This window comes from Panicum hallii, chromosome 5 (genome assembly GCF_002211085.1).
Source record: "Panicum hallii strain FIL2 chromosome 5, PHallii_v3.1, whole genome shotgun sequence".
Lineage (NCBI taxonomy): Eukaryota > Viridiplantae > Streptophyta > Magnoliopsida > Poales > Poaceae > Panicum > Panicum hallii.
Genome location: NC_038046.1, coordinates 51,334,425 through 51,360,779, shown reverse-complemented (window position 1 = coordinate 51,360,779; position 26,355 = coordinate 51,334,425). Strand labels below are relative to the sequence as shown.

Genomic DNA, 26,355 nt, shown 5'->3' with positions numbered 1-26,355 from the left:
AACAAATTTGGCACGGGTGAAGTGTGAAGTGGCACACCGTTCGCTCACGGCTCTCAGACGCCGGTGCGGCACGGGAGATCTTTTCCACGTACGCCGCAGCTGCGCCACACTCCGGACCCGGCTAGTCCCCAGTCACCCCCGTCCCCCGGCGGCCATGAGCTGCGCCGCGGCGTGGTCTCCCCCCTCATCCGCTATCGGCCGCAACCCCGGCCGTCGTGGCGGCAGGCGGCGCACCTGCTGCTCCTCCTCCTCCGCCGTCCGGCCCCGCGCGGCTGCGGCTGCGGCCGGGCAGCAGGGGGAGGGCGGCAGCGCACGGGAGGCCCCGCGTCTGGTGCTGCACGACTCCCTCGACGCCGCGGGGGTCGCCACCGCGCACGCCCGGGCCGCGCGGGAGGGGTTCGCGGCGCAGGTCGGGCGGCTCACCCGGGTGAACGCCGGGACCAGTATCGCCATCAGCCGCGGCGCCGACCTCGCCCGCGCCGCGCTCTGCGTCGCCGCCGAGGACGACTCGCTCGTCTCCCACTCCTCGGTCCCGCTCCCCGTCGACGCCTTCATCGCGCGCCTCGACGACCTCTCCACGGGCTTCTGCGCCGGCGGCAACTTCCCGCCCTCCCGCGCGCCGCCCGAGGTCTTCTTCGATTACCTCGACCGCTACCTCTACGTACACAAGGTACACGATTTCTGGTCAATTTATTCTGATCCTCTTGCTCCACGAATTGGGGATCACCATCCCCACGCACACGAACAGCTGCAATTCGAAGTCGTTTCAGCTGTCGTTTGGTATTTTAGCATGCCGTTTAGGTCCCAGTCTCTCAGATAAGACTGTATTCTAGCGAATTTATGTTCTACATGCAGCGCTTACAAGAATTGGTGCTAATTTACTAGGATCTTCCATCCAGGGCTTTCGAAGAACAAATGGAGTGTCTGATGTGCGGGCTATGTATCTTCATTCGGTATGCTAGGCTCTGGCTTCCCTCCCTTTTCGATGTTAATAATTTGCTATCTATGACTCATCTGGTGTTCTTTGTGTTGCACAATGTCCAGGTCTTGACATGCCGATCAGGATCAGCATTAATGCTTGCATTGATATATTCAGAGATACTGAAGACTGTACGAATATATGGCTTGCTGGATTTCGATGCAGAGATATTCTTTCCAACTGATCTCAACAGCCTCCCTAGAGGCTATGACAAACAAAAAAGCAAGTTGGGGGATGAGCCACATATTATGACTTCAAAGTCACTTTTGGTTGAGGTGAGTTTATTCCGACCTTCAATCTTCATTTTTGAAGTGCATTGAGTTTATGTCCTCAATATGTATACAAGTCTTGAGCAACACGTGTTAAATCTTAGACGTTCGTTGCAGTTCGAGATGTAAATTTTGGGTTGTCGTCATAGAACAGGAACATTGTAGTTTTACCTGCTTCTGCCCTTCATGTTCACCAGAAGAGAAGGATCGTTTGCTTTTAGGTTTCATGTTTCCAGATGATATTTGGATTATATCAAACGGTGTTTCCTCCTATGTACAAATTCCACTAAAATTGTTTTCCTATGGTCCCACCTTTGATGATTCATTTGTACATCATTGATGGATAGGCCTAATTTAAACTGAAATTTTTGGTTTTGTTTCATTCTTTCCTGTACAAGCTTTTTCTCATTGATCAGACAGACAAAAGAAACACCCTTTTAGTGGTCAGTTTTGTGGTTTCTTCATCCATTATATTCAGTGTAATGTCAGCAACTTATTTCTAACAGATCTTCTGTTTCTGCATCCTGTGTTTTAACCCTAAACTTCCTAAGTCTTGACTTATACCAAAGCATACCTGCATGATGTATGCTCTTGAATTCCATACAGCCTTACAAATTCCTTATTTTTGTAGAAATCATCGTGTTCAGTTTTCTTATGTCAAAGATGGTATAACCAGGCAGGATAAGTTGTTGGTGGTTGTAATCCTTACTTGGTCTTATTTTGTTTAGTCCTTTTGCAGATTTTGAAAACTCTGAAGGCTACATTTTGGCCATTCCAGTTTAATCAGTCTAGTAGCTTGTTTCTGAATGCTGTTGCTGCAAACCACCATGGCCCTGGTACTTTAGGTGACAACCAAACAAGGTCACATGGCAATATAAGGTACATTCTCTTAATTGTTTACCTTATCCTTTTCTTTAGCCATATTTTTTTTTACACGGGATGCTGCTGGAGACATGAAGTGATGTCAATTTTGGTTTACAGTGCCATAGAGATGGCTGCTGCTAAAGCTGCTCAGCATAGGTTGATGCGGGGAGTATGGACTAATGTTCGATTTGGTGATATGCGTCGTGCTTTAGCAGGTGCTGCCTTTTCTCCACAACAACTTCTGATGTACCATGGATCATCAGTTCCTGGCCAGTTTCATATCTTGTACTTTTTTGGTTTCAGCCTGTGAGCGGCTGATACTACTGCAACACGATCCACATGAACTGAGGGATTACGCCGCGCTTCTGTACCACTGTGGGTACTATGAAGAGTGCCTACACTACTTATCATCGTACCAAACAGCCATGGTATGTCTTCCAGGCACGACCCTGTCATGGGAGGAATCCAGAAATTGTAGCACTCACGTTCTCCGTGCTGTCTCGTTTCAGGCTGGACAGTCGTTGAGCAACCGATTGGAGATCTTAGAGGACGAAGCCGTGGATACTCTCAGAGCACGGGTAACACTAATTTTAGCAGAGGATGGCTGGAGCAGCCGCAGGCCAGCGGCAAGTTACTGGACCAAGAACTCCGAGCCGTGGTAGTTTAGCTAGCTGATCATCGTTGCAAGTGAAGCAGATAACTACAGATTGTATATATCATGTTCAGCCATGTTGTGCATATGATGGATCGACAGCCACTTGTTAGTTACATCAGATTTCACTGCGACATGGTTGAGACGTCGAACGCGTTGTCTGGACTCTACAGGGATTACTTTTGTATATTTTATAAATTGGTTTGATACAGTACAAAAAACATCTACATCTCAGGTCTACAATTTGTAGGAAAATACGTTTCAGAGGTATCATCAGAATACTGCACAAGTTCTCGTCGAATGTCTACGGGGTCAATGTAAACTTTTGGGATGTGTTTACCTTTTCCTATGGACGATGGATGAAGGAATCATCTACACCGCTACGAAATCAGTGCAAAACATTAGCATTTTTTTTTACCGGATAAACTAGCCAGGGGCATCACACTAACTCCAATGACATTATACGCAGATACATTACATAGGAATTAAATAGCACACGATTACTCAGTAAAACTAGCAAATTGTCTTGGCACGATACAGTACCAACATGAGAAGAGTCATGAATATGTAAAAAGCCACAGGAATCCTAAGCAGAAATAAACACAGGCAGATTAAGATTATAATAACCTAACAAACTACGCAGGCGAGTTCGCATGCATACGCTGCAAAACTGCTGTCACTCGATCATCAGGACGAGGCTGACAAAGGCAGCCAGCGCCGCCGCGACGGCGACGCCAGCGGCCGCGGCAGCGGCTGTGGTTGCGTCGGAGGTGGCGCCGGGCAATCCCGGCGGCCTGGGGCGGCCGCCGACGTGGCCCGGCTGTCCCGGTGCCCCTGGAGCGGAGGCCGGGCCGGGCGCGGCCAGGTGCACCATGACGCGCACGACGAGCTTCTGGCCCTGCTCGCAGTGGCCCGGCTCGCCGCTGATGAAGCAGAAGAAGCCCGGGCGGTCGAGGGGGAACGTGGTGGCGCCGTCGTTGAACGTGGCGAGTGGCGCCGTGGTGTTGCAGGCGTCGAAGGCCGGCCGCTCCACCAGCAGCACCGAGTCGTTGGCGTACCTGAACACTGCGAAAGGATCGGATTCATTTCGCGCGCCGGAGGCGACGGACGCCATCGTTAGCAGCTGCGTCGGCGCACGAGGTCTCAAGAAGCACTTGGGAGTCGGGATGATATGGAACTCACGGAGGTGGTCGCCGACGCGGAAGCGGTTGTTCGTGGCCCACCAGCCGTAGCTGGTGTTGCCGTCCGGGACGCGCCACCCGCGCGGCCCGCCGACGTGGAACTCCAGCGGCGCCGCGGCCTCCTCGCCGGCGACGGCGGGGGCGAGAAGCAGGACGAAGACGGCGAGGGCCAGCGCGGGGAGAAGCGGGAGGACCGCGCGGGAGCTGCTGCCAGCGGTCGCCGGGGCCATGGATCTTGCAGCGGCGGCAGGCAGCGCGGGCGAGGAGCAGAGACGGTGGGGCCGGTCGCCGTGCCCAATCTGCAGGAGGCTCTCGATCGATGGCTAGGTGCGCGCGCGCGTGGAGTGGGAGTGGAACTGCAGGTGCGCGACGGCGGAGGCGCGCGCGCGCGAGCTTTATAGAGAGGCTTGGCTTGGCAGGGACGGTTGCCACGACCTGCCCGGTCGGGCCGCGTCGCTTCGCCGGTTGCAGTTTGACCGGGCGGGCGCGCGCGCTCTGGGCTGGTTGGGACGTGGGTTCGTGCGGCGAGCGGGCGAGGGGACGTGGGGGACGACCGGACGAGCCGGCGAGGTGGGCGGCGCGGCCGCGGTTAGCAGCGCTCGCCGTGTGCCACGCCATGTCATCCCCGTCGCCGGCCTGCCAAGATGAAAAGTGTTTTGTTAATTTCCCGCTGGAAAATCGTATTTTTATGCAAATTGGAATGGAACGGAGAACGGCTTTCGTCAAATCAGGAATGCCCTATCAGCATCTGTGACATGACCTCTTTAGGATAGTATTTCCTGATAAGCTTTCATGCTCTGATGGTGTCATGTAAAAGAAGGGGAATGCTGCTGGATTATTGTCCGGGCCAAATTTGGTGAAGGTGGTTCTGCCATTAGCATATACTCCCCTGCAATTTTCAGCAAAGAAGAACAGTACTGCACCGAAAAACAAAGACACGAGTCGGACAGGTTAAAGCGGGACAGAACATGATTGATTGCCATTAATCTCTTTCCACACCATTTCTTGTTGAACATATTGATCTCAGTTCACAAGTTCAATGAGTGATGAGTGGCCAAGGAGCAGAGCTATGTGCTTCTGTCAGGGTTAGCTGAGAGCTGGGTGCAACAACTTTTGCTTTACACTAATCGTCTTTAACAATAGCAATTTCTTCTAAGACGATATGATAGAATGATTGACCCCAGTGACTAAATAGTCTGGCTCTGCCCCTGGGGTTGCAGGTGGCCAACGAGTTCACTTGCAAATTTCAAGGTGTTACGGCCAGAATTGTAGTGAAAAATAAGGACATGATGTAAACATATATTCACATCCAGGATGGCAGCACATCCTGATGCGCAGCAAATTTCAACATCGGACCGCATTGCGATGGTAGGATACATGTTCACCATCAATCTCCACAAGAGCACTTTCCATCCTTGAAATGGTGAAACCTCTTGTTGTCCCTCACAATGAGCTCTCTCCCAACGATCCTCGACATGATCTTGATGGCAGTGTGACAGTCCCCGCACATCCCGAGGTTCTTAATGCTGCGAAGCGGAGTCCTTGCCGGGGTGCTAGTCAGACCATATGCAACCGCCAGCCTCTCACTATGGTACAGCAATGCCTGCTCCTTCGCCTCCTGGTCAATGTCGTGGAGCACGTACCTTGTGTATCTGGGACGTACCTCTGCTCATTCACCACCTTCTTTTCAATCTTAGGTGGCAACCTGTACTCTGCCAGCTTGTTCCTCCCATCAAGCATGTTGATCCCCAGTTGCCTGTTCGGAGGTGGGGTTGGGAGCTTCTTAGGATTTGCCTCGGATGGATCGAGCATGTCACCATTCATACGCGCCAGGTTCAACAAATGACTCCCATACCATGGCGTTTGGCTCGAGAGCCTCGTTGAGATGCCCCGACTTCCCCAACACCTCAATGATGCCAACATAGTGCTCCGCACCAGGCTGGATGCCATGGTCTCTGGACATGGCATCGAAGTAAAGGAACGCCTCCGAGTTGGCACAAGCACATTGGTCATAGGTGTGGCCGGTCGGCGCCAGGCACTCCTTCATCCACTCGAACAGCCGCAGCGCGGAGCAGCCGTCGATCATGACGTGCCACGAGTCCACGTCGCGGCCGGGCATGTTGTCGAACGTCCTGCGGGCGTGGGGCGTGGCGGCGCACCCGGCGTACATCTCGAGCAGCTTGCTGTTGACCCGGGAGGTCGCCGCGGAAGGGCGAGCGGAGGAACAAGCCGTGCACCTTCCGGAGCTCCTCGAGCGGAGGAGGAGGAGGTGAGGGCGAGGGCGCAGGTGGTGGGTGGCGCCGGCCATGGCGCGATCGGCATTCGGCAATGGCTTCTCGCCGGGATTCTTCGCCTAAACCTCGCTGGGGTTTAGGCGAGATGGGGAACGGAGATGAGACACCTTTGATGACTATACGGATCGGCTAATGCGCGATTAGATTAGGAAAAACCTCTGCAATTTGCTTAATCTAGAAACAGAGAGAGAGATTGAGAGATGCAAGGGAGGGCACGGGGTATACCTTCGTGCCCTAGGCCGGCGGATGCAGAAGTGCCCGCCATGGCGGTGTAGCGCGGGGATCGGAGCAGTTCGGCCGTAGAGGTTCACGGTCGTGGTGGCTGACGGTGTGGACGCTTCGCGAGTCCGGGGTCGAGGCAGGGGCGTCGAGGGTGATGGCCGGAGGAGCTTCCCGCCGCTTACCGCGCTCAAGTTAGATCGGCTAGCTTGATTTGTCGGTGGGGGTGGCGGCGGCCGGTGAACTTCGTATCTCGTGCCGCTGGCCCCACCTCCTTTTTATAGCGCGGCGCGACGGGGTCCACCAGCTAGGGTTGAGCTGGAGCGCCCCCGATCAGAGCGCATTGGTGAGGTGGCCCATCGGCCCGTTAGGGTCCGATGGGCTAGGAGATCAATCTAACAGTCTCCCCCTTGATCTCACCCTATACTTTTCCTTTTACTTTTACCTTTTTCTCCTTTCGTCATAGATTTGTGTATAGAGCATGCCTCATCGTCACGATCATCTGTCGATGGATTTAGCAGCTACAATTCACGCTTCCATTCAGAAACGGATTCTTTATCCTTTTGGGCCATTGTAGTCCGAAGATCACAGGCTATCCTTTAGCCCCATGCCGGGTACGTGTTCCTTGAACACGTTGGGTGGTAAGCCTTTCGTTAGTGGATCCGCAAGCATTTTCACTGTGCTCATATGCTCAAGATTTATGATCTGATCTCGGACTTTATTTTTCACAACATAATACTTTATATCTATGTGTTTGGCAGCACCACTTGTCTTGTTGTTGTGAGCATACATTACTGCGGGCTCGTTATCGCAGTACAACTGTAATGGTTTAGATATATTATCAACCATTCTCAGACCGGGTACGAATTTCTTTAGCCAGTTCACCTGCCCTGTAGCCTCATAACACGCAACAAACTCGGCATACATTGTGGACGATGTAGTGACGGTTTGTTTGCAACTTTTCCACGATATTGCTCCCCCGGCTAGGGTGAACACATATCCTGACGTGGATTTTCTGTCATCTCCTGCGTAATCGGAATCTGAGTATCCTACGATATGCAGAGATTCTGTTTTCCTGTACGTTAACATGAGGCTTTTGGTTCCTTGCAAATAGCGCAGAACCTTCTTTACTAGCTTCCAGTATTCTGGTCCTGGATTACTCTGAAATCTGCCAAGCAACCCGGTAACATAAGCTATGTCAGGGCGTGTGCACACTTGTGCATACTGTAAGCTTCCCACAGCAGAAGCATATGGTACCATTTTCATTTGATCAATCTCATATTGAGTCTTGGGGCATTGAAATTCCCCATATCTATCGCCCTTAACTATAGGTGCAGGTGAGGCACTGAAGCGTCCCCCATCAGGGAAGACTTAAAAGTGTTGATTTATCAGTCCCAGGAGGCTGATAACACTTTTATTACATCAGATGGTACATCACCGTACAACTCTACGCGGTAATGGGCAGTGAAGCGCCACTATCGCGAGGATTACAACTAAAACCCACACTATTATACTGGCTACGAAAAGAGGATCATCAGAGTCTTGCGCCATGCGGAATCCAACGGTGGCCTCAACCACAGGCAAGACTGGGTGCAGGACGAAACCCTACTCGTTGTCTTCGGGGACGTAGTCTGGGTCTTCCACTGTAAAAGTAAGAATGGGGTGAGTACAAACGTACTCAGCAAGTCCAATCACATCCACGGAGGGGGTATAACAGAATTTAATGCACAGGACATTCCAAGGATAAGGGTATGGTTCATTTGCGGAAATCTCATTTGTATGCAAGGGTTTGTTTAAAAAAAAACATTTTCCCAAAACGAGTTTTCCTTAACACCAAAGAACACACGACGTTGATCCACACAGGATCCGAGTTTTAAACTGCTACCGGACTCCCTGTCCGCCGTAGCTCTCGGCACAACTGCCGAACTCCTTCCAAATAACTCACACCAGCCCAATACATTCCCAGGGAGAAACACTAGTTATGTGACCACACCGTAACTTGCCCAATACCGTGGGCACGGCTATTCGAATAGATTTTTAACTCTGCAGAGGTGTGCAACTTTACCCACAGGTGGGGTACCACAGCACGAACACCTTAGTGCCGGTGCAGATCCCATCAAAGCCATTACCCACCTTAGCTAGACCTGACTAGCCATCACGGGATCCATCAAGGGGTCATTCGACCTATCTCCGAGGTTTAACCGGGGCATAAGTCACACAGAGCTTATCCCTTCTCCTTGATCACCCGTTGCTCTCAGCTCTCCTGATGCCTACCAGACTAACTAGTGGGATTTATGCTAAGCCGTTGCCCATACAACGGTCAAGTGGTTCGCACGACAAGAAGCTAGGTGAGATGTCACATCAACTCGGTCCTTAGGGGTGACAAGATGGATATCTCCCTTCCTCGCTCAACCACACAGGTACGAGCACACCAATCGGCAATTCACACAGAAATGCCATCCATCTCGTCTAACTCACTTTTCAAAACCACATTTTATCCCTTCCCACCCACACGCATTTTCTTTATAAATCAGGCAGTCAAAGTATGGTTATTTCAAACAAGGGTGGCTATCCTACCGGGTTTCCAGCACGCAAAACAATGCAATTTTATAAAACAGGCCATTGGGTTGTGTTTATAAAAACTAGGACAAAACATGCATCAAAGGGCGGAATTGAACTTGCCATCGTCAAACCCTTGCGGGAAGTCCTGATCGAAGCGCTGTCCTTCGGGTTCGGGGTCGCAGTATTGGTCCTCAGTTACTTGGTCGCGGTCGGGAACTTCGTCGTTCACTCCGTGTCCTACGACGCAATCAAACAGGCACACAATCAAGCACAAAAAATAAAAGCTTTTATCGTCGAGCTTGAATCGGAAATAATTTAGTTACGGAGGTCGGGGCAATATCTCTGGGTGGTTTCTTAATGGCATGGCTAGAACTATACTAGAAAGGGAGTGGTAAAGTTTCGGGTCAATCGGAGGTCGTTTCGCACATAAAATGACGCGCTAAAGGTGGTTTCAGGGCTTAAACGGGGGTCCAGGGGCTTGTTCGTAATTATCCGGAAAGAGTAAGGATCTATTTGCGAATCTTAGAAATACCCTAGGCATGCTAAAAGGTTGTCATACCTATCTAGATGTATGCATTGGGGGGTTCGATTTGAAATATCAAAACGAGCGAGGTTTCTTTTGTAAAAGGGAGTGGATGGGGTGCTCCTAGAAAGAGGGGGGGGGGTTTTCTTTGGAGAAAAGGAAGAAGGCCAGGGGCCTTGTGGCAATTTTGCCACCATCTTCCCCTTCTCCCCGTACAGAACAGAGGAGGGGTTGGGGGGGGGCGCCGGCGGCCAAATTCCGGCCAGCCAGGGCCAAGGGCGGCTCGGGGGTATGGGGGATGAGGGAGAGGGGGGCACGGGGATCCCATCCCCGGCCTCACCTTGAGCCGAGGTGGAGCGAGGGGGCCGGGCGACGGTGGCCTGCGGGTGGCGACCGAGCGGCGTGCGGCGGCGGAGTTGGGAGCGAGGGAGGCGGCGAGCGGTGGCAGGGTAGGTCGTGGGAAGGGTGGAGCGGGGTGGGGCTGTACTTATAGGCCGGCGGGGCGATGAGGTAGGGGGGGGGGGTTGGCCGGCGGCTCCGCGGACGGCCTTTAATGGCGCTTGGCCGTGCGCGGACGTCGTGGGGCGGCGTGGCGGTGAGGGCGCCGAGGTGCCGTACGTGAGCTGTGCCGGCACAGGAGCGGGGAGTGATGGCGCGTGCGGTGGGGCGGGATGCGGCACGGCGGGCGGCGCGGCCTGTCGACGGGCGGCGCGGCGTGCCGTGCAGCCCCGGGGCCGTGTGCGCGAGCGCGTGGGCGCGAGCGTACGCGAGCCAGAGCACGCGTGCGCGGGGGATGCGGGGAGCAGGGACGCGTGGGCGCGTGCGCGGCGGCTCGGGCGGAGTGTGCAGCGGCGGGCGGCGCGGCGTCGCGGCGCCGGGCGCGCGCGCGTGCGCGCACGGCACGCGTGGCGCGGGCCAGGGGGCGGGGTGCGGGTACGGCGCGGCCGGGCAGGAGCTCGCGCGCGGCCACGCGGGGCACGCGGGGGCGAGCGCGTGCGCGGCACGGCAGCGCGCGGCGTGGGGTGCTCGGGAGCAGAGGCAGGGAAAGAGAGGAGGGAAAAGGAGGAAGGGAGGAAAAAGAGGAAAAGGAAAAAGGGAAGAAAGGAAAGGAAAGAAAGAAAGAGAGAGAGAGATTGGAAAAAGAAAAGAAAAGGAAAAAAATGGGAGGGAGAAGAAGGAAAAGGAGAGAGAGAGAGGGAAGGGATGCGTCGGCGCCGGTCGCGGCGGCGACCGCGGCCGGTCGGCCACGCGCGCGCGGGGATTCGCGCGCGGCACGAGGAGCGCCGGCGCTAATTGCGGCAGCGGTCGCGGCCGGTCGGCCACGCGCGCGGTATTCGCGCGAAGGGAGTCGCGTCTGCGTTAGTTATAGCGGACGGTCGCGAGCGATGCGGAATAGCGATCCGGTTAGGGTTAGGGTTTTGACGTCGAACCGAATTACTCAAGCGCATGATTTTATTAAGTAAATTTTCAGGGCGTCACAAACCTACCCCACTTAAATGAATCTCGTCCTCGAGATTCGGCTGGCTCCTAAACAGATGGGGAAATTCGTTCTTTAGAGCCTCTTCGCGTTCCCAGGTGGCTTCCTCTTCTCCGTGTCTGCTCCATTGAACTCTGCATATCCGTACTTCGGAGTTTCTTGTCCTTCTGGTGACTGTGTCCAGAATTCTGACCGGTACTTCCTGGTATCGCAGATCTGGCTGTAGATCTATGGTTTCCACCGGCACATGTTCCCCTCGGGTACTCTCAAACACCTTCTTAATTGCGAAATGTGAAACACTGGGTGTACATCTGACATTTCTTCTGGTAACTCTAGTCGGTATGCCACTGCTCCGACTTTCTTTAGAACCCGATATGGTCCAATGTATCGAGGGGCTAATTTTCCTTGTACCTGAAACCTTCGTGTCCCTCGAATGGGTGAGACTTTGAGATAGACAAATTCTCCCGGATTGAAACTTATTTCCCGCCTCTTCTTGTCCGCATAGCTCTTTTGTCGGGACTGAGCCGCTTTCAATTTCTCGCGGATTTCCGCTACTTTTTCTTCTGCTTCTTTTATGAGCGCGGGTCCTACTAGGGCACGTTCCCCGACTTCTGACCACATCAAGGGGGTTTTGCACTTTCTTCCATAGAGGGCTTCGAACGGCGACATGCCCAAGCTGGCTTGGTAACTATTATTGTACGAGAATTCTGCATAAGGTAGGCTCTGTTCCCAATCATTTCCATAGGTCAGGACGCATGCTCTCAGCATATCTTCCATGATCTGGTTCACCCTTTCGGTTTGACCGTCCGTCTGTGGGTGATATGCGGAGCTGAAATCCAACTTGGTGCCCATGGCCTGATGCAAGCTTTTCCAAAATCTAGAGGTGAACTGGGTTCCTCTATCCGAGACAATTCTGCTAGGCATTCCATGTAACTTTACTATATTTTCCACATAGAGTTTTGCCAGCTTTTCTCCACCATAAGTGGTTCGTACGGGTATAAAATGAATCGATTTAGTGAGTCGATCCACTATTACCCATATGGAATCGTGTCCCTTCTGTGTTCTAGGCAGACCCACTACAAAGTCCATTCCTATCTCATCCCATTTCCAAACCGGGGTAGGCAAGGGTTGCAATAATCCTGCCGGCTTTTGATGTTCGGCCTTGATCCTTTGGCAGGTATCACAATGCGCCACAAATCGCGCGATATCCGCTTTCATTCCACTCCACCAATATTTTTGCCTTATGTCCATATACATTTTGGTGGATCCTGGGTGGATGGAGTAGGCCGAGTTATGGGCTTCGTCCATAATTATCTGCCGGAAATCTCCATTCTGGGGCACACAAATCCTATCCTCGTACCATAATGTTCCCTTATCGTCCACTCTAAAACCTGGCGCTTTGTTTTCTCCAGTTTGCTTGCAGATCTTTACTAACTCCTGATCCGAGCTTTGAGCCTCTCTAATTCTATCCTCTAGGGTTGATTGGACGCTTAACACATGGCTGGAAACTCGAGGAACAATGTGCACATTTAATCGTGCCATTTCCTCGCATAGGTTGTCATCCTTGGGTCCATAAGTCTTCCGGCTTAGGGCATCGGCCACTACATTCGCTTTTCCGGGGTGATAATGGATTTCCAAATTATAGTCCTTGACTAACTCTAACCATCTCCTCTGTCTTAAGTTCAAATCTGGCTGGGTGAAGATATATTTCAAACTCTTATGGTCAGTGTAAATTTCACACTTATTTCCAATTAAATAGTGTCTCCAGATCTTAAGGGCATGCACTACGGCTGCCAATTCCAAATCATGGGTCGGGTAATTCTGCTCATGAGTCCTGAGTTGGCGGGAAGCGTATGCAACGACTTTCCCTTCTTGCATCAGTACACACCCTAATCCTTGTCGGGATGCGTCACAGTAAATGACAAAGTCCCGATGAATGTCCGGTAGGGTCAGCACTGGGGCGGTTGTCAATCTTTGCTTCAATTCTTGGAAACTTCTTTCACAAGATTCCGTCCAGGCGAACCTCTTCTCCTTCTTAAGAAGTTCCGTCATAGGTCGGGCTATCTTGGAAAATCCCTCGATAAACCTTCGATAGTACCCAGCTAAACCAAGGAAGCTCCTGATTTCACTAACGTTAGTTGGTCGCTGCCAATTGGAAACGGCTTCGACCTTCTCTGGGTCCACTGCTACGCCTTCCGCGGTCAGGATGTGACCAAGGAAAGCCACTCTTTCCAGCCAGAATTCACACTTGCTAAACTTGGCATATAGCCTATGTGCCCTCAGCTTTTCCAATACTACCCGCAGGTGTTGCTCATGCTCCTGAATACTCTTGGAGTAGATAAGTATGTCGTCGATAAAGACTACGACAAACTTATCTAGCTCATCCATAAATACCTTGTTCATGAGGTTCATAAAATAGGCAGGGGCATTGGTTAGTCCGAAGGACATTACGGTGAACTCAAACTGTCCGTAACGGGTGACAAAAGCTGTCTTAGGGATGTCACTTTCTCTAATTTTGAGCTGGAAATATCCCGACCTTAGGTCGATCTTGGAAAAATACTTGGCTCCTTTTAGCTGATCGAACAGGTCATCAATCCTGGGAAGGGGTACTTATTCTTAATGGTGACCTCGTTCAGTGCTCGGTAGTCTACACACAACCTCATGCTTCCATCTTTCTTCTTGACAAACAGCACTGGGGCTCCCCACGGCGACGAGCTTGGTCTAATGAAGCCAATTCGTTGCAGTTCTTCTAGTTGCTTCTTTAACTCCGTCAATTCCGAGGCTGCCATCCTATAGGGTCTCTTGGCTATAGGGGAGGTTCCGGGGATAAGGTCGATGACGAATTCTATATCCCTGTCTGGTGGCATACCGGGGAGTTCCTCGGGAAAAACATCTGGGTATTCGTTCACTACCGGGACTCCTCCTAAGGGCTGGGCTTCCATGCTAAACACCATTGGGTCAAATTTACTATCCCGGGTATGGCAGATCACTTGTACTCCTTCAGGGTTTGTTAGGTGTACCACTTTGTCAGTGCAGCCTATGAGACCATGGTGTCGGCTTAACCAATTCATTCCAAGGATTACGTCTATTCCCCCAGACTTGAGTACTACCAAGTCTGCTAGAAATTCTACCCCACTTAAATTGATCCTTACCCGTAGACAGCCTAATTGACAATTTATGTCGCCCCCAGGCGTCCGGGTTAATAGGGGTGTTTTTAGTAGTACTGTGGGTATTTTGTGTTTTTCCACAAAGCTTGAGGATATGAACGAGTGCGATGCTCCAGAATCAAATAGTACTATTGCCAGAGCTGAGTTGACTAGATACTCACCGAGCACTACTCCCTGAGCTTCTTGAGCCTCCTGCGCGTCGATGTGATTGACGCGGGCTCGTCCAAATGATTGCTGGGTTTGCTTCGTCTGCTGACTGTTGTCATTGTTGCGGACGGGCACTCGGTTGGCACCGGTCAGGGCTGGTCTGGGTCCATTCACCGAGTTGGAGAAGGCTGATGTGGCCGGCTTATTCTTGGTATAAGGGCAATTGGCAATGTAATGCCCTATTTCGTGGCAGTTGAGGCAGGCCCTAACATTGTTGTTGTCGGGGGTGACTTGGCTTGTATTGCTCTGCGGGGTCCTCGTGGTATTCTGGCTCCTGGGCAGGGCCTGTGGTCCTGTCACCTGCGACTGAGTTCTATACTGCATCGGAGCCTGAGATCTTGGTGCAGTGTAGTTGGAGTTCCTCGGCTTTTGGAAGCGGTCCTGCTGGCGGGCCTTGCTTTCCAGGAATTTGCGTTTGTTGTCCTTTCTTTCTTCAGCCTTGGCCCTTTCCGTAAGGATGGCCTTGTTCATCAGAGTGTTGAAGTCAGGGTAGATCTGAGGGGTTACGTTTATGTGATGTTTAAGTTGTTTAATTCGTATATATATAAGGCAGAATCTACCTCCTGCCGGTACTCATATAAATAATCAGCACACAACAAACCAGCACACAACATCACAAACAACAAGCACAAACCATTTTATTACTGCAAGGGGGTGCAACTTAGGCTAAGGCTAGGTCTCGTACTACTCGTCTGGGATCAGGTACCACAACAAAAGTGGCTAGGGACACATTACTAGGGTGGCGCCGGTCATTTTACTCGCGGGGCAGGCCTTCTTCTGGGGCAGAGAGCGCGAGTGATCCTTTCTCGCCGTCCTCTGGGTCTCCATTGGTCGAGGGTTGCGCTGCAGCATCCCTTTCGACGGTGGCAGCAGAGCTTTCAGGGTTCCCGGGTGGGGCTTGTGTGTTTCCAAAAAGGGGTCCCCACCCTATGACGGGTGTCCCGAGTAAAACATGGTCTTCCCCTATCGCCGGGACTGGTGTCCCGCTTTGGGTCCAATCTTGCATACGTCGGTCTCGGGCCTGCCTGAGGCTCTCTTGGGCGACTGCTTCGCTACTGACTGCGGCTGCGGCTCTCGCCTCGGCATGGGCGGCTCGGATCTGCTGTATCCTCACCGCGAGCTCTGCTTGCTCGGCTCGACGGGTCTGCTCCCTCAGAAGGTTGGCTTGCTCATCAAAGAGTTGGTCCAGGGCGGCTAGGTAAGTAGCCACTTGGTACAGGGGTCCTTCTTCGTGGCGGCGTCGTTCCAGGTTTCTCATGCGTGCTTCCCAGACTGGGGTCCTGATGGCCGGCGGGAAGAACTTCGCTGGCGTGGGGGCGAGGTGTTCTTCAAAAATCCGGCACAAATAACGGAGTGCTTTTCTGATGGCCAGGGGGTAGGTATCTTGGTGTCTAAATCCTGTGGCGGTCGCTCGCCAAGGCTGAATGTCGGGGTAGCGGTTGCTCCTGGCGATGACCAGGATCACCCTGCAGCGGAGGGTACCATGGTGCTCGTACTCTCGGCTGTAGTACCTTGGGCGCTCCGCAACGCCAAGGTCTTCCAGGGTGTTGATCAAAAGGCTGGGGAATCCAGGTGCAGCTTGGCAGTCGCCCTGGGTCCATCCTTCCTCAGCCATCTGAAACAGAAACAGGGTAAACAATCTGGTACAGGTGTAAAAGGGAGTAGATGATCTTTATTATTACAACAAGGGTGGTACAGTTTTCATGGATACGTGGTCATTAGGGTAGGGTTCTAGCTCGGGGTGCTAATCCTATCATGGGGATTCTTCCTCGGTCCTGATAGAGCGCTTCTTTATTGGAAGGAACCGATCCATCTCGTTTTCGGTCTGCGTACCCTTATCCCAATGGGTCTCCATGGGCTCTTCTTCTTCTTGTCCAAGCCCCCTCATTCGGGCAATCCAGGTGCGTCCTCGTCCCTCAGCGGGTGGGAAAAATCCCATAGGAGTCCACTGAAGGTGGTGCCTGTAGAGCACACGCAGTCGTCGCAGGGTTTTACGAGCGGCCTTTCGATAGGTGTCGGGGAAGCGGAAACCAGTGGTGGAGATGAACCAAGGGTCCACATCAGGGTAGCGGGTGCTTTTCTCCACAAAAACCATCATGTCGCACCGAAGGGTGCTTCTGGCGATGTACTCGCGGTAGGCATACTCCGGTGGTTCCATAACCCCGACGCGTTCCAGGCTGAGCAATAGCAACTTAGGGAGGCCGGGCTCTGCGTGGCAGATTCCGCTAACCCATCCATTGCCAGCCATCTGGAACAAGGCAAAAGACCAGTGGTGAGTGTTTGTGCAGAAAGTTTCCAAATCGGGACAAATTCTAGGGCCTGAAAAGGGGTCTCGCTCCTAGGGTCACGTCCTACGGCCAGCCTACGGCTCTGATACCACCTGAAGCGTCCCCCCATCAGGGAAGACTTAAAAGTGTTGATTTATCAGTCCCAGGAGGCTGATAACACTTTTATTACATCAGATGGTACATCACCGTACAACTCTACGCGGTAATGGGCAGTGAAGCGCCACTATCGCGAGGATTACAACTAAAACCCACACTATTATACTGGCTACGAAAAGAGGATCATCAGAGTCTTGCGCCATGCGGAATCCAACGGTGGCCTCAACCACAGGCAAGACTGGGTGCAGGACGAAACCCTACTCGTTGTCTTCGGGGACGTAGTCTGGGTCTTCCACTGTAAAAGTAAGAATGGGGTGAGTACAAACGTACTCAGCAAGTCCAATCACATCCACGGAGGGGGTATAACAGAATTTAATGCACAGGACATTCCAAGGATAAGGGTATGGTTCATTTGCGGAAATCTCATTTGTATGCAAGGGTTTGTTTAAAAAAAAACATTTTCCCAAAACGAGTTTTCCTTAACACCAAAGAACACACGACGTTGATCCACACAGGATCCGAGTTTTAAACTGCTACCGGACTCCCTGTCCGCCGTAGCTCTCGGCACAACTGCCGAACTCCTTCCAAATAACTCACACCAGCCCAATACATTCCCAGGGAGAAACACTAGTTATGTGACCACACCGTAACTTGCCCAATACCGTGGGCACGGCTATTCGAATAGATTTTTAACTCTGCAGAGGTGTGCAACTTTACCCACAGGTGGGGTACCACAGCACGAACACCTTAGTGCCGGTGCAGATCCCATCAAAGCCATTACCCACCTTAGCTAGACCTGACTAGCCATCACGGGATCCATCAAGGGGTCATTCGACCTATCTCCGAGGTTTAACCGGGGCATAAGTCACACAGAGCTTATCCCTTCTCCTTGATCACCCGTTGCTCTCAGCTCTCCTGATGGCTACCAGACTAACTAGTGGGATTTATGCTAAGCCGTTGCCCATACAACGGTCAAGTGGTTCGCACGACAAGAAGCTAGGTGAGATGTCACATCAACTCGGTCCTTAGGGGTGACAAGATGGATATCTCCCTTCCTCGCTCAACCACACAGGTACGAGCACACCAATCGGCAATTCACACAGAAATGCCATCCATCTCGTCTAACTCACTTTTCAAAACCACATTTTATCCCTTCCCACCCACACGCATTTTCTTTATAAATCAGGCAGTCAAAGTATGGTTATTTCAAACAAGGGTGGCTATCCTACCGGGTTTCCAGCACGCAAAACAATGCAATTTTATAAAACAGGCCATTGGGTTGTGTTTATAAAAACTAGGACAAAACATGCATCAAAGGGCGGAATTGAACTTGCCATCGTCAAACCCTTGCGGGAAGTCCTGATCGAAGCGCTGTCCTTCGGGTTCGGGGTCGCAGTATTGGTCCTCAGTTACTTGGTCGCGGTCGGGAACTTCGTCGTTCACTCCGTGTCCTACGACGCAATCAAACAGGCACACAATCAAGCACAAAAAATAAAAGCTTTTATCGTCGAGCTTGAATCGGAAATAATTTAGTTACGGAGGTCGGGGCAATATCTCTGGGTGGTTTCTTAATGGCATGGCTAGAACTATACTAGAAAGGGAGTGGTAAAGTTTCGGGTCAATCGGAGGTCGTTTCGCACATAAAATGACGCGCTAAAGGTGGTTTCAGGGCTTAAACGGGGGTCCAGGGGCTTGTTCGTAATTATCCGGAAAGAGTAAGGATCTATTTGCGAATCTTAGAAATACCCTAGGCATGCTAAAAGGTTGTCATACCTATCTAGATGTATGCATTGGGGGGTTCGATTTGAAATATCAAAACGAGCGAGGTTTCTTTTGTAAAAGGGAGTGGATGGGGTGCTCCTAGAAAGAGGGGGGGGGTTTTCTTTGGAGAAAAGGAAGAAGGCCAGGGGCCTTGTGGCAATTTTGCCACCATCTTCCCCTTCTCCCCGTACAGAACAGAGGAGGGGTTGGGGGGGGGCGCCGGCGGCCAAATTCCGGCCAGCCAGGGCCAAGGGCGGCTCGGGGGTATGGGGGATGAGGGAGAGGGGGGCACGGGGATCCCATCCCCGGCCTCACCTTGAGCCGAGGTGGAGCGAGGGGGCCGGGCGACGGTGGCCTGCGGGTGGCGACCGAGCGGCGTGCGGCGGCGGAGTTGGGAGCGAGGGAGGCGGCGAGCGGTGGCAGGGTAGGTCGTGGGAAGGGTGGAGCGGGGTGGGGCTGTACTTATAGGCCGGCGGGGCGATGAGGTAGGGGGGGGGGTTGGCCGGCGGCTCCGCGGACGGCCTTTAATGGCGCTTGGCCGTGCGCGGACGTCGTGGGGCGGCGTGGCGGTGAGGGCGCCGAGGTGCCGTACGTGAGCTGTGCCGGCACAGGAGCGGGGAGTGATGGCGCGTGCGGTGGGGCGGGATGCGGCACGGCGGGCGGCGCGGCCTGTCGACGGGCGGCGCGGCGTGCCGTGCAGCCCCGGGGCCGTGTGCGCGAGCGCGTGGGCGCGAGCGTACGCGAGCCAGAGCACGCGTGCGCGGGGGATGCGGGGAGCAGGGACGCGTGGGCGCGTGCGCGGCGGCTCGGGCGGAGTGTGGCAGCGGCGGGCGGCGCGGCGTCGCGGCGCCGGGCGCGCGCGCGTGCGCGCACGGCACGCGTGGCGCGGGCCAGGGGGCGGGGTGCGGGTACGGCGCGGCCGGGCAGGAGCTCGCGCGCGGCCACGCGGGGCACGCGGGGGCGAGCGCGTGCGCGGCACGGCAGCGCGCGGCGTGGGGTGCTCGGGAGCAGAGGCAGGGAAAGAGAGGAGGGAAAAGGAGGAAGGGAGGAAAAAGAGGAAAAGGAAAAAGGGAAGAAAGGAAAGGAAAGAAAGAAAGAGAGAGAGAGATTGGAAAAAGAAAAGAAAAGGAAAAAAATGGGAGGGAGAAGAAGGAAAAGGAGAGAGAGAGAGGGAAGGGATGCGTCGGCGCCGGTCGCGGCGGCGACCGCGGCCGGTCGGCCACGCGCGCGCGGGGATTCGCGCGCGGCACGAGGAGCGCCGGCGCTAATTGCGGCAGCGGTCGCGGCCGGTCGGCCACGCGCGCGGTATTCGCGCGAAGGGAGTCGCGTCTGCGTTAGTTATAGCGGACGGTCGCGAGCGATGCGGAACAGCGATCCGGTTAGGGTTAGGGTTTTGACGTCGAACCGAATTACTCAAGCGCATGATTTTATTAAGTAAATTTTCAGGGCGTCACAGGCACTGCATTTGTGCATATTGAATTTCTTCAGTACCTTTTCTATATATGTCTTTTGCGACAGTCCTAATACCCCTTTCAATCTGTCTCGGTGAATCTCAATTCCTAGGACGAATCTTGCTTCACCGAGGTCTTTCATCTCGAAATGCGAGGACAAAAACTTTTTCGTTTCCAGTAGCAGACTGACATCACTACTTGCCAGAAGAATATCGTCCACATACAGGATTAGGAAGACGTACTTCCCATTCTTGAACTTTGCATAAACGCAATTGTCCTCGACATTTTCTTTAAACCCGAATTCTCTTATTGTCTTGTCGAACTTCAAGTACCACTGTCTTGAAGCTTGCTTTAACCCATAAATCGATTTCCGCAGACGGCATCCCAATTTTTCTTTACCTTCCACGACAAAACCTTTCGGCTGTGCCATGTAGACGGTTTCATCTAGATCCCCGTTCAGGAATGCTGTCTTCACATCCATCTGATGTAATTCTAGATCGTAATGAGCTACAAGAGCCATTATGATTCTGAAAGAATCTTTACAAGAGACTGGGGAAAACGTCTCGTTGTAATCAATTCCTTCTCTTTGTGTGTATCCTTTAGCCACGAGTCGTGCTTTAAATTTATCTATATTCCCTTGGGAGTCATATTTGGTTTTGTAGACCCATTTGCAGCCTACTGTTTTGGCTCCTTTAGGAATTTTCTCTAAGTCCCACACTTTGTTGGTACTCATCGATTTTATTTCATCTTCCATGGCATCAAGCCATTTCGACGAGTGTTCACTTCTCATGGCTTCTTCAAATAAAGTGGGATCATTCTCCATTTGAATTTCTTCGCTATTATAGACTTCATAGTCATTAGAAATAGCGCGCTTCCTTATTCTTTGAGGTCTCCCGTGAGCCTGAGCCTGCGGTGCCTCATCTATTTGGGGCTGCTGGTGCTCCTCTTCTTGTGCGGCAATTGGCTCGTCAGGAGCCTGATGAATGGGTTCCTCTTCCTCATTCATCGTCACCACAGAAGGAGCCATCACAGGTGTCGGCATCGCAGTGACCTGCACTGGCGGTGCAGACACAGTGGGCAGCGGGAAAAAGGATTCCTGAATCACGGGATTGGGTGTATACACCCTCTTCTCCTCAAGATCAATTTTCCTTGCTGTGCCGCTCCCCCGGATCATTTGATCCTCAAGAAAGACTGCATGCCTCGTTTCTACAAATTTCGTCGATCTATCTGGGCAGTAGAAACGAAAACCCTTTGACCTTTCTGGATAGCCAATAAAATGGCAAGATACCGTTCTGGAATCTAGTTTTGCAATGGTCGGGTTAAATACTTTTGCCTCAGCAGGACTCCCCCACACCCGCAGGTGATTCAGTGAGGGCACTCTTCCTGTCCACATTTCATACGGCGTTTTCGGCACCGATTTACTTGGAACTCTGTTGAGAATGTGAATGGTGGTTTTTAGTGCCTCCATCCATAAACTCACTGGCAACGTAGAGTAACTGATCATGCTTCGCACCATGTCCATTAGGGTGCGATTGCGTCTTTCAGCCACTCCGTTCTGCTGAGGCTCGCCTGGCATCGAGTACTGGGCTACTATGCCTTGTTCCATCAGGAACTTCGCAAAAGGTCCTGGAACTTGGCCATATTGAGTATGTCGACCGTAGTATTCCCCTCCACGATCGGATCTTACGATTTTAATCTTTAAATCATGTTGATTTTCTACTTCGGCTTTGAAAATTTTAAATTTATCCAAAGCCTCCGATCTTTCTTTAATTGGATAAATGTATACATAACGGGAATAATCGTCTGTGAATGTTATGAACGAATCATAACCATCCACACTCTTTACATTAAACGGACCACAGATATCTATGTGAATTATTTCTAATACACCTGTGCTCCTCTTAGCATTTTTCTTTATTTTCGTAATGAATTTGCCTTTTATGCATTCAATGCATTGTTCTAAGTCTGAGAACTCTAATGGAGGAAGAATTTCATTTTTAATTAATCTCTCTATTCTCCCCCTCGAAATATGGCCTAAACGACAGTGCCATAATTTCGACGACGCATCTTGAGTTCTCTTACGTTTTCTATTCGCGAGTGTAGACGAGAATACATTCGCACTCTTATCGCATACGGAATTAACACTTTCGCGTAACGATATTAAATAGAGATCATTTTTTCTGAATGCAATGGAAATCACTGTGTCATTACATTCGATCAAGCATCTCCCATCTCCAAATAGACAGGAATAACCATCTTTGTCCAAGCGAGACACACTAATTAAGTTTCTGTGTAAAGAAGGAACAAATAAAACATCTCTAAGGACTATAATGAAGCCAGAGTCGAGTTCCAAATGAACATCTCCTACTGCTTCAACGTCTGCCTGATCTCCATTTGCCACTCTAACTTGCTTTTCGCTTCTTTGAGTGGTTCTCGTCGAATGGAATCCCTGTAAAGAATTTGCAACATGAACAGTTGCTCCTGAATCAATCCACCAAGTAGATTTTGAATATTCTATATACAAGGATTCATTTACAAATCAAATAACATTCTCACCTCTCTTCTCCATGATCATCTTTAAATATTTGTGACAATTCTTCTTGTAGTGACCCCTCTCTTTGCAGTAGAGACACTGATCTTTATCTACTAGAGCCTGTCCCTCCTGCGGTCTGTGTTGTTAAGAGTTTTTACCTTTAGAGGAGGATGAAGAAGAAGATGAAAAATTGCCTTTAAAGTTGGCATGCTTCTTCTTGTTCACATAGTTTAAGGATCCTCCAGTGGTGGACCTGATCCTTTCCTCCTTCTGAACACACATCGCAATAGTTTTTTCTATGTCCCAAGTTTGTGGTTGGGTGTTGTAATTGACAACAAAAGTGTCAAATTCTTTTGGCAACGAAGCAAAAACAAGATGGACAATGTGATCCTCCTTAAAGGCAAGGTCCAATGACTTAAGCTTGTTGTTCTGATTGACCATGCGATGAATGTGTTCTCTAATGCCACCGCCAGTGTATCTTTCTGAAACCAGTTGTTTAATCAACTGGGTTGCATAAGTCTTTGAAGAATCAGTATACTGATTCTTTAGTTTTTCAAGATACTCTATGACAGTGGAACAATCTGGGATTGAGCCCATAATCGCAGGCTCAATCGTGTTCTTTACCACTGCCAAACACTTCTTGTTAGCAGAGAACCATTTTGCATAAAGCCTCTCATAATCTGCTCTTGCTTTCTTATAAGCAATCTCTGTTTGCTTCCAAGAAGCATCTGTGTCTGTGTCCTCTCTCTCAGGGAGCACAGGCTCTGTAGGAGTCGGTGTAACTAGGACCCAATCCAATTCACCCATGATGAAATAGAGATCCAGCTTTCTGTACCATTCATTGTAGTTATCTCCCTTTAATATTGGAATATCGTTGATGGAAAACATCATTGATACTCCTCCTGAAAAACATTCATGAGCGGTGAAAACATTAAATTAAAGTCAAATAAAATTATTGCCTATGTATAAATACGACGTTGGTCATAAATGAAAATATGCAATAATCTTGTGTATTAAAACTAAAACACCGTTGGGCAGAATTAGAATCAATACTTAAAAATTATCTATTAAGGCATAATCTCTTTTTGTATTAAATCTAGAATACCGTTGGGCATAAACAGAAATAATACATAAAAATATCTATAAAAGGTAATTCAGTAAAAGTTGCAATATTATCACTTGTTAACGTTGGTAAAAAAGATAACAATATTACGACTGAGAAAAATATCTATTTGCCTTGAAGAATTTAAATTATTCCGTTGGTTCAAATTTAAATTTCAAGACGAGTAATCATTAAAGACATGAAACTATGTAATCTTTGCAGCGGAAAACTATAATTCTATCAAAATATGTCTAAATTTACCTTTTATAAACAGTGCATCAAAGTTCATTCAAGTTTGAATTTGAAATGTATCAAATTCAATCAAATTCTATTGAAAAGTAGCTCTGGAAAAAGATGAAAAACGATGTACTATTTAAACCTCAAAACAGCCCAGCTGACCTTTTCCTCTGTGCAGCAGCCCAACCCGCGCCGAGTGCACTCGCTCGCGCATGGCCTGCCAAGGCCCGGCCCGCGCGCCCCTGCGCACGGCTCCGCGTGCGCGTGCGGCTCGGGGCCGAGCCAACCTGGGCCCGGGCCGCCATTTCTCTCGCCCGCCTGGGCCAAAACTAGCCCACACACGCGCGGGACGATCTCTGCCGTTGGATCAAGATCAACGAACGCGCGTGCTTGTCGGCGGATCAAAAACCGCACGACGCAGCCCTTCCCCCGGAACCCTAGGTCATTCACTCCTCCCCCGATCCCCGTCGCCTTCGTTTCCTCAGCCCGAGCGAGCGAGCGAGTGGCGGCCGAGGGGGCGACGACCGAGCGGGCGGCGGCTGCGGCGGCAGCCGCGGTGGCGGCGCCACCGTGAGGCGCCTCGCCGGCGCGCGCGTCCACCGAAAGGTGAACGGGCCGCCGTCGAGGTGTCTCTCTGTGGTGCCCGAGGGCGACGCATACGAGGCGACGGCTCCAAGGCTCGGGTCAGGCTCGGTTCCTGCGTGGTGGCGCCGGATGTGGCCGAGGGCCGCACGCAGCGGGCTCACCGGCGGTGGACAACACGGTAAAAGGCGAGGTAAAGTACCTCCTCCCCCGGTCGGCCTCTGTTTGTTCTGTTTTCTTTTGCTAGGTTTAGGGTTAGGTTTTCGGGGTTGTGCTCTGGGAGTCTTTCTGGGATCTTTTTAAGGGGTGCTTTTCCTCTTGATCTTCCAAGATCTAATCAACGCAACTAGCGAGGCGACTGATACCAATGATGACTATACGGATCGGCTAATGCGCGATTAGATTAGGAAAAACCTTTGCAATTTGCTTAATCTAGAAACAGAGAGAGAGAGAGATTGAGAGATGCAAGGGAGGGCACGGGGTATACCTTCGTGCCCTAGGCCGGCGGATGCAGAAGTGCCCGCCATGGCGGTGTAGCGCGGGGATCGGAGCAGTTCGGCCGTAGAGGTTCACGGTCGTGGTGGCCGACGGTGTGGACGCTTCGCGAGTCCGGGGTCGAGGCAGGGGCGTCGAGGGTGATGGCCGGAGGAGCTTCCCGCCGCTTACCGCGCTCAAGTTAGATCGGCTAGGTTGACTTGTCGGTGGGGTGGCGGCGGCCGGTGAACTTCGTATCTCGTGCCGCTGGCCCCCACCTCCTTTTTATAGCGCGGCGCGACGGGGGCCCACCAGCTAGGGTTGAGCTGGAGCGCCCCCGATCAGGGCGCATTGGTGAGGTGGCCCATCGGCCCGTTAGGGTCCGATGGGCTAGGAGATCAATCTAACAACCTTGACTGCGCCGGCGCCTGACGTACGGTTCGTGCCATTCGCCCATCGTTATCGCCGCGGGGTGGCAGTGTAGGAACCACGAATTATCACGCTTGATACAAAAGCTGATCTTGATGAAACGCGACTCTAAAACTGAATTTGGTTTAAACTAGTATAACATCATGCTGTTATCTTGTCTTCTCAAGGCTGGTATTTTTCAACACCAAAGGCCACGTGACTGTACCATTTTGCCCTTGCCAGAAAACAAAGTCTAAACCGGACTCCAACGGATCGAATCACCTGTTACCGGTAGTTTTTCTGTCATTTTCTAGCACAAGGATGGAGTAAAGGAATGCGGATGACTTCTTGCATGTCATTGTTGGAACGTAGTAAAATTTGGTACACGTTTTTTCAGATAACAATCAACTTCGTTAGGTCTGCTGGTCCTGGTGGCTGTAATGGGTTTGACAAAGATTTTTCAGTTGAAAAGACAGAGGGGGGGGGGGGGGGTGTTAAAAAGAACTAAAATATCACAAAGGAAAAGTAGCAATGCCATTCTGTGGATTATAGTAGCCTTATAGGTCCTATCAATGGCATGATATAGATTTCTCCATAGGTTGCCAACTTTTGGCTCTCAAAAGGGAAAATCATATGTTATGCCTAGCCAAGTTGCAAATCGCCATACGGATTCGGAAGCTTTTGGGAGAGGAATCTTTGAATTTAAGACCAATATAAACTCCACAAGAATTTCACTATAGCGTCTTGGTCCTGTAGCCAACAAACAGCATCACCTGACACCAATCTATGAGCCAATTTGAATTCTCATAAAAATTGGTTGCAAGCCTGCAAGCAAGCCAGGTTATCTAAATTCAGAACTCACAAGTTCCTGTTTTTTTTTTCGGGGGGGGGGGGGGGGGGGGGTATGTTCTAGCAAATTCTTGGGTTGAAGAAATTACACATTTCCTTACAACTGAACACAGAATTTTACAGCTTCAAAGTCGGAATAGAAGGGGGTGCCCCATATGAACAACCAAATCACCTATAACA

The 26,355-nt window shown here is 51.3% G+C and overlaps 3 protein-coding genes across 3 annotated transcripts; 1 reads left to right on the top strand and 2 right to left on the bottom strand.

The window, feature by feature from the left end:
- Positions 1–9: 9 nt before the first annotated feature.
- LOC112893380 lies at positions 10–2,993 on the top strand. The gene is made up of 7 exons (XM_025960678.1): positions 10–670; positions 900–953; positions 1,045–1,254; positions 1,988–2,127; positions 2,230–2,327; positions 2,416–2,540; positions 2,622–2,993. The coding sequence occupies exons 1-7, from the start codon at positions 155–157 to the stop codon at positions 2,772–2,774; spliced, it is 1,296 nt and encodes a 431-aa protein (XP_025816463.1). The 5' UTR covers positions 10–154; the 3' UTR covers positions 2,775–2,993.
- A 317-nt stretch (positions 2,994–3,310) lies between these two features.
- On the bottom strand, positions 3,311–4,248 carry LOC112893381 (early nodulin-like protein 1). Its single transcript, XM_025960679.1, has 2 exons — positions 3,947–4,248; positions 3,311–3,829 (listed from the first exon to the last, which is right to left on the bottom strand). Exons 1-2 carry the CDS (start codon positions 4,173–4,175, stop codon positions 3,441–3,443), a joined length of 618 nt encoding a protein of 205 aa, XP_025816464.1. The 5' UTR covers positions 4,176–4,248; the 3' UTR covers positions 3,311–3,440.
- Positions 4,249–5,332: 1,084 nt separating this feature from the next.
- LOC112892739 (pentatricopeptide repeat-containing protein At2g15690, mitochondrial-like) lies at positions 5,333–6,504 on the bottom strand. Its single transcript, XM_025959862.1, is given in 5 exon segments — positions 5,333–5,593; positions 5,596–5,787; positions 5,789–6,139; positions 6,141–6,355; positions 6,465–6,504. Coding segments are annotated over 5 exon segments (1,059 nt in total).
- Positions 6,505–26,355: the final 19,851 nt, after the last annotated feature.

Excerpts from the sequence above, each read along its gene's own strand:
- LOC112893381 (XM_025960679.1), bottom strand. The coding sequence starts at position 4,175 with ATGGCCCCGGCGACCGCTGGCAGCAGCTCCCGCGCGGTCCTCCCGCTT. Across the intron at positions 3,830-3,946 it reads CCGCGTCGGCGACCACCTCC|TGTTCAGGTACGCCAACGAC; the intron begins GTGAGTTCCATA and ends ATCCTTTCGCAG.
- LOC112893380 (XM_025960678.1), top strand. The coding sequence starts at position 155 with ATGAGCTGCGCCGCGGCGTGGTCTCCCCCCTCATCCGCTATCGGCCGC. Across the intron at positions 2,128-2,229 it reads AGGTCACATGGCAATATAAG|TGCCATAGAGATGGCTGCTG; the intron begins GTACATTCTCTT and ends TTTGGTTTACAG. Across the intron at positions 2,328-2,415 it reads TATGCGTCGTGCTTTAGCAG|CCTGTGAGCGGCTGATACTA; the intron begins GTGCTGCCTTTT and ends TTTTGGTTTCAG.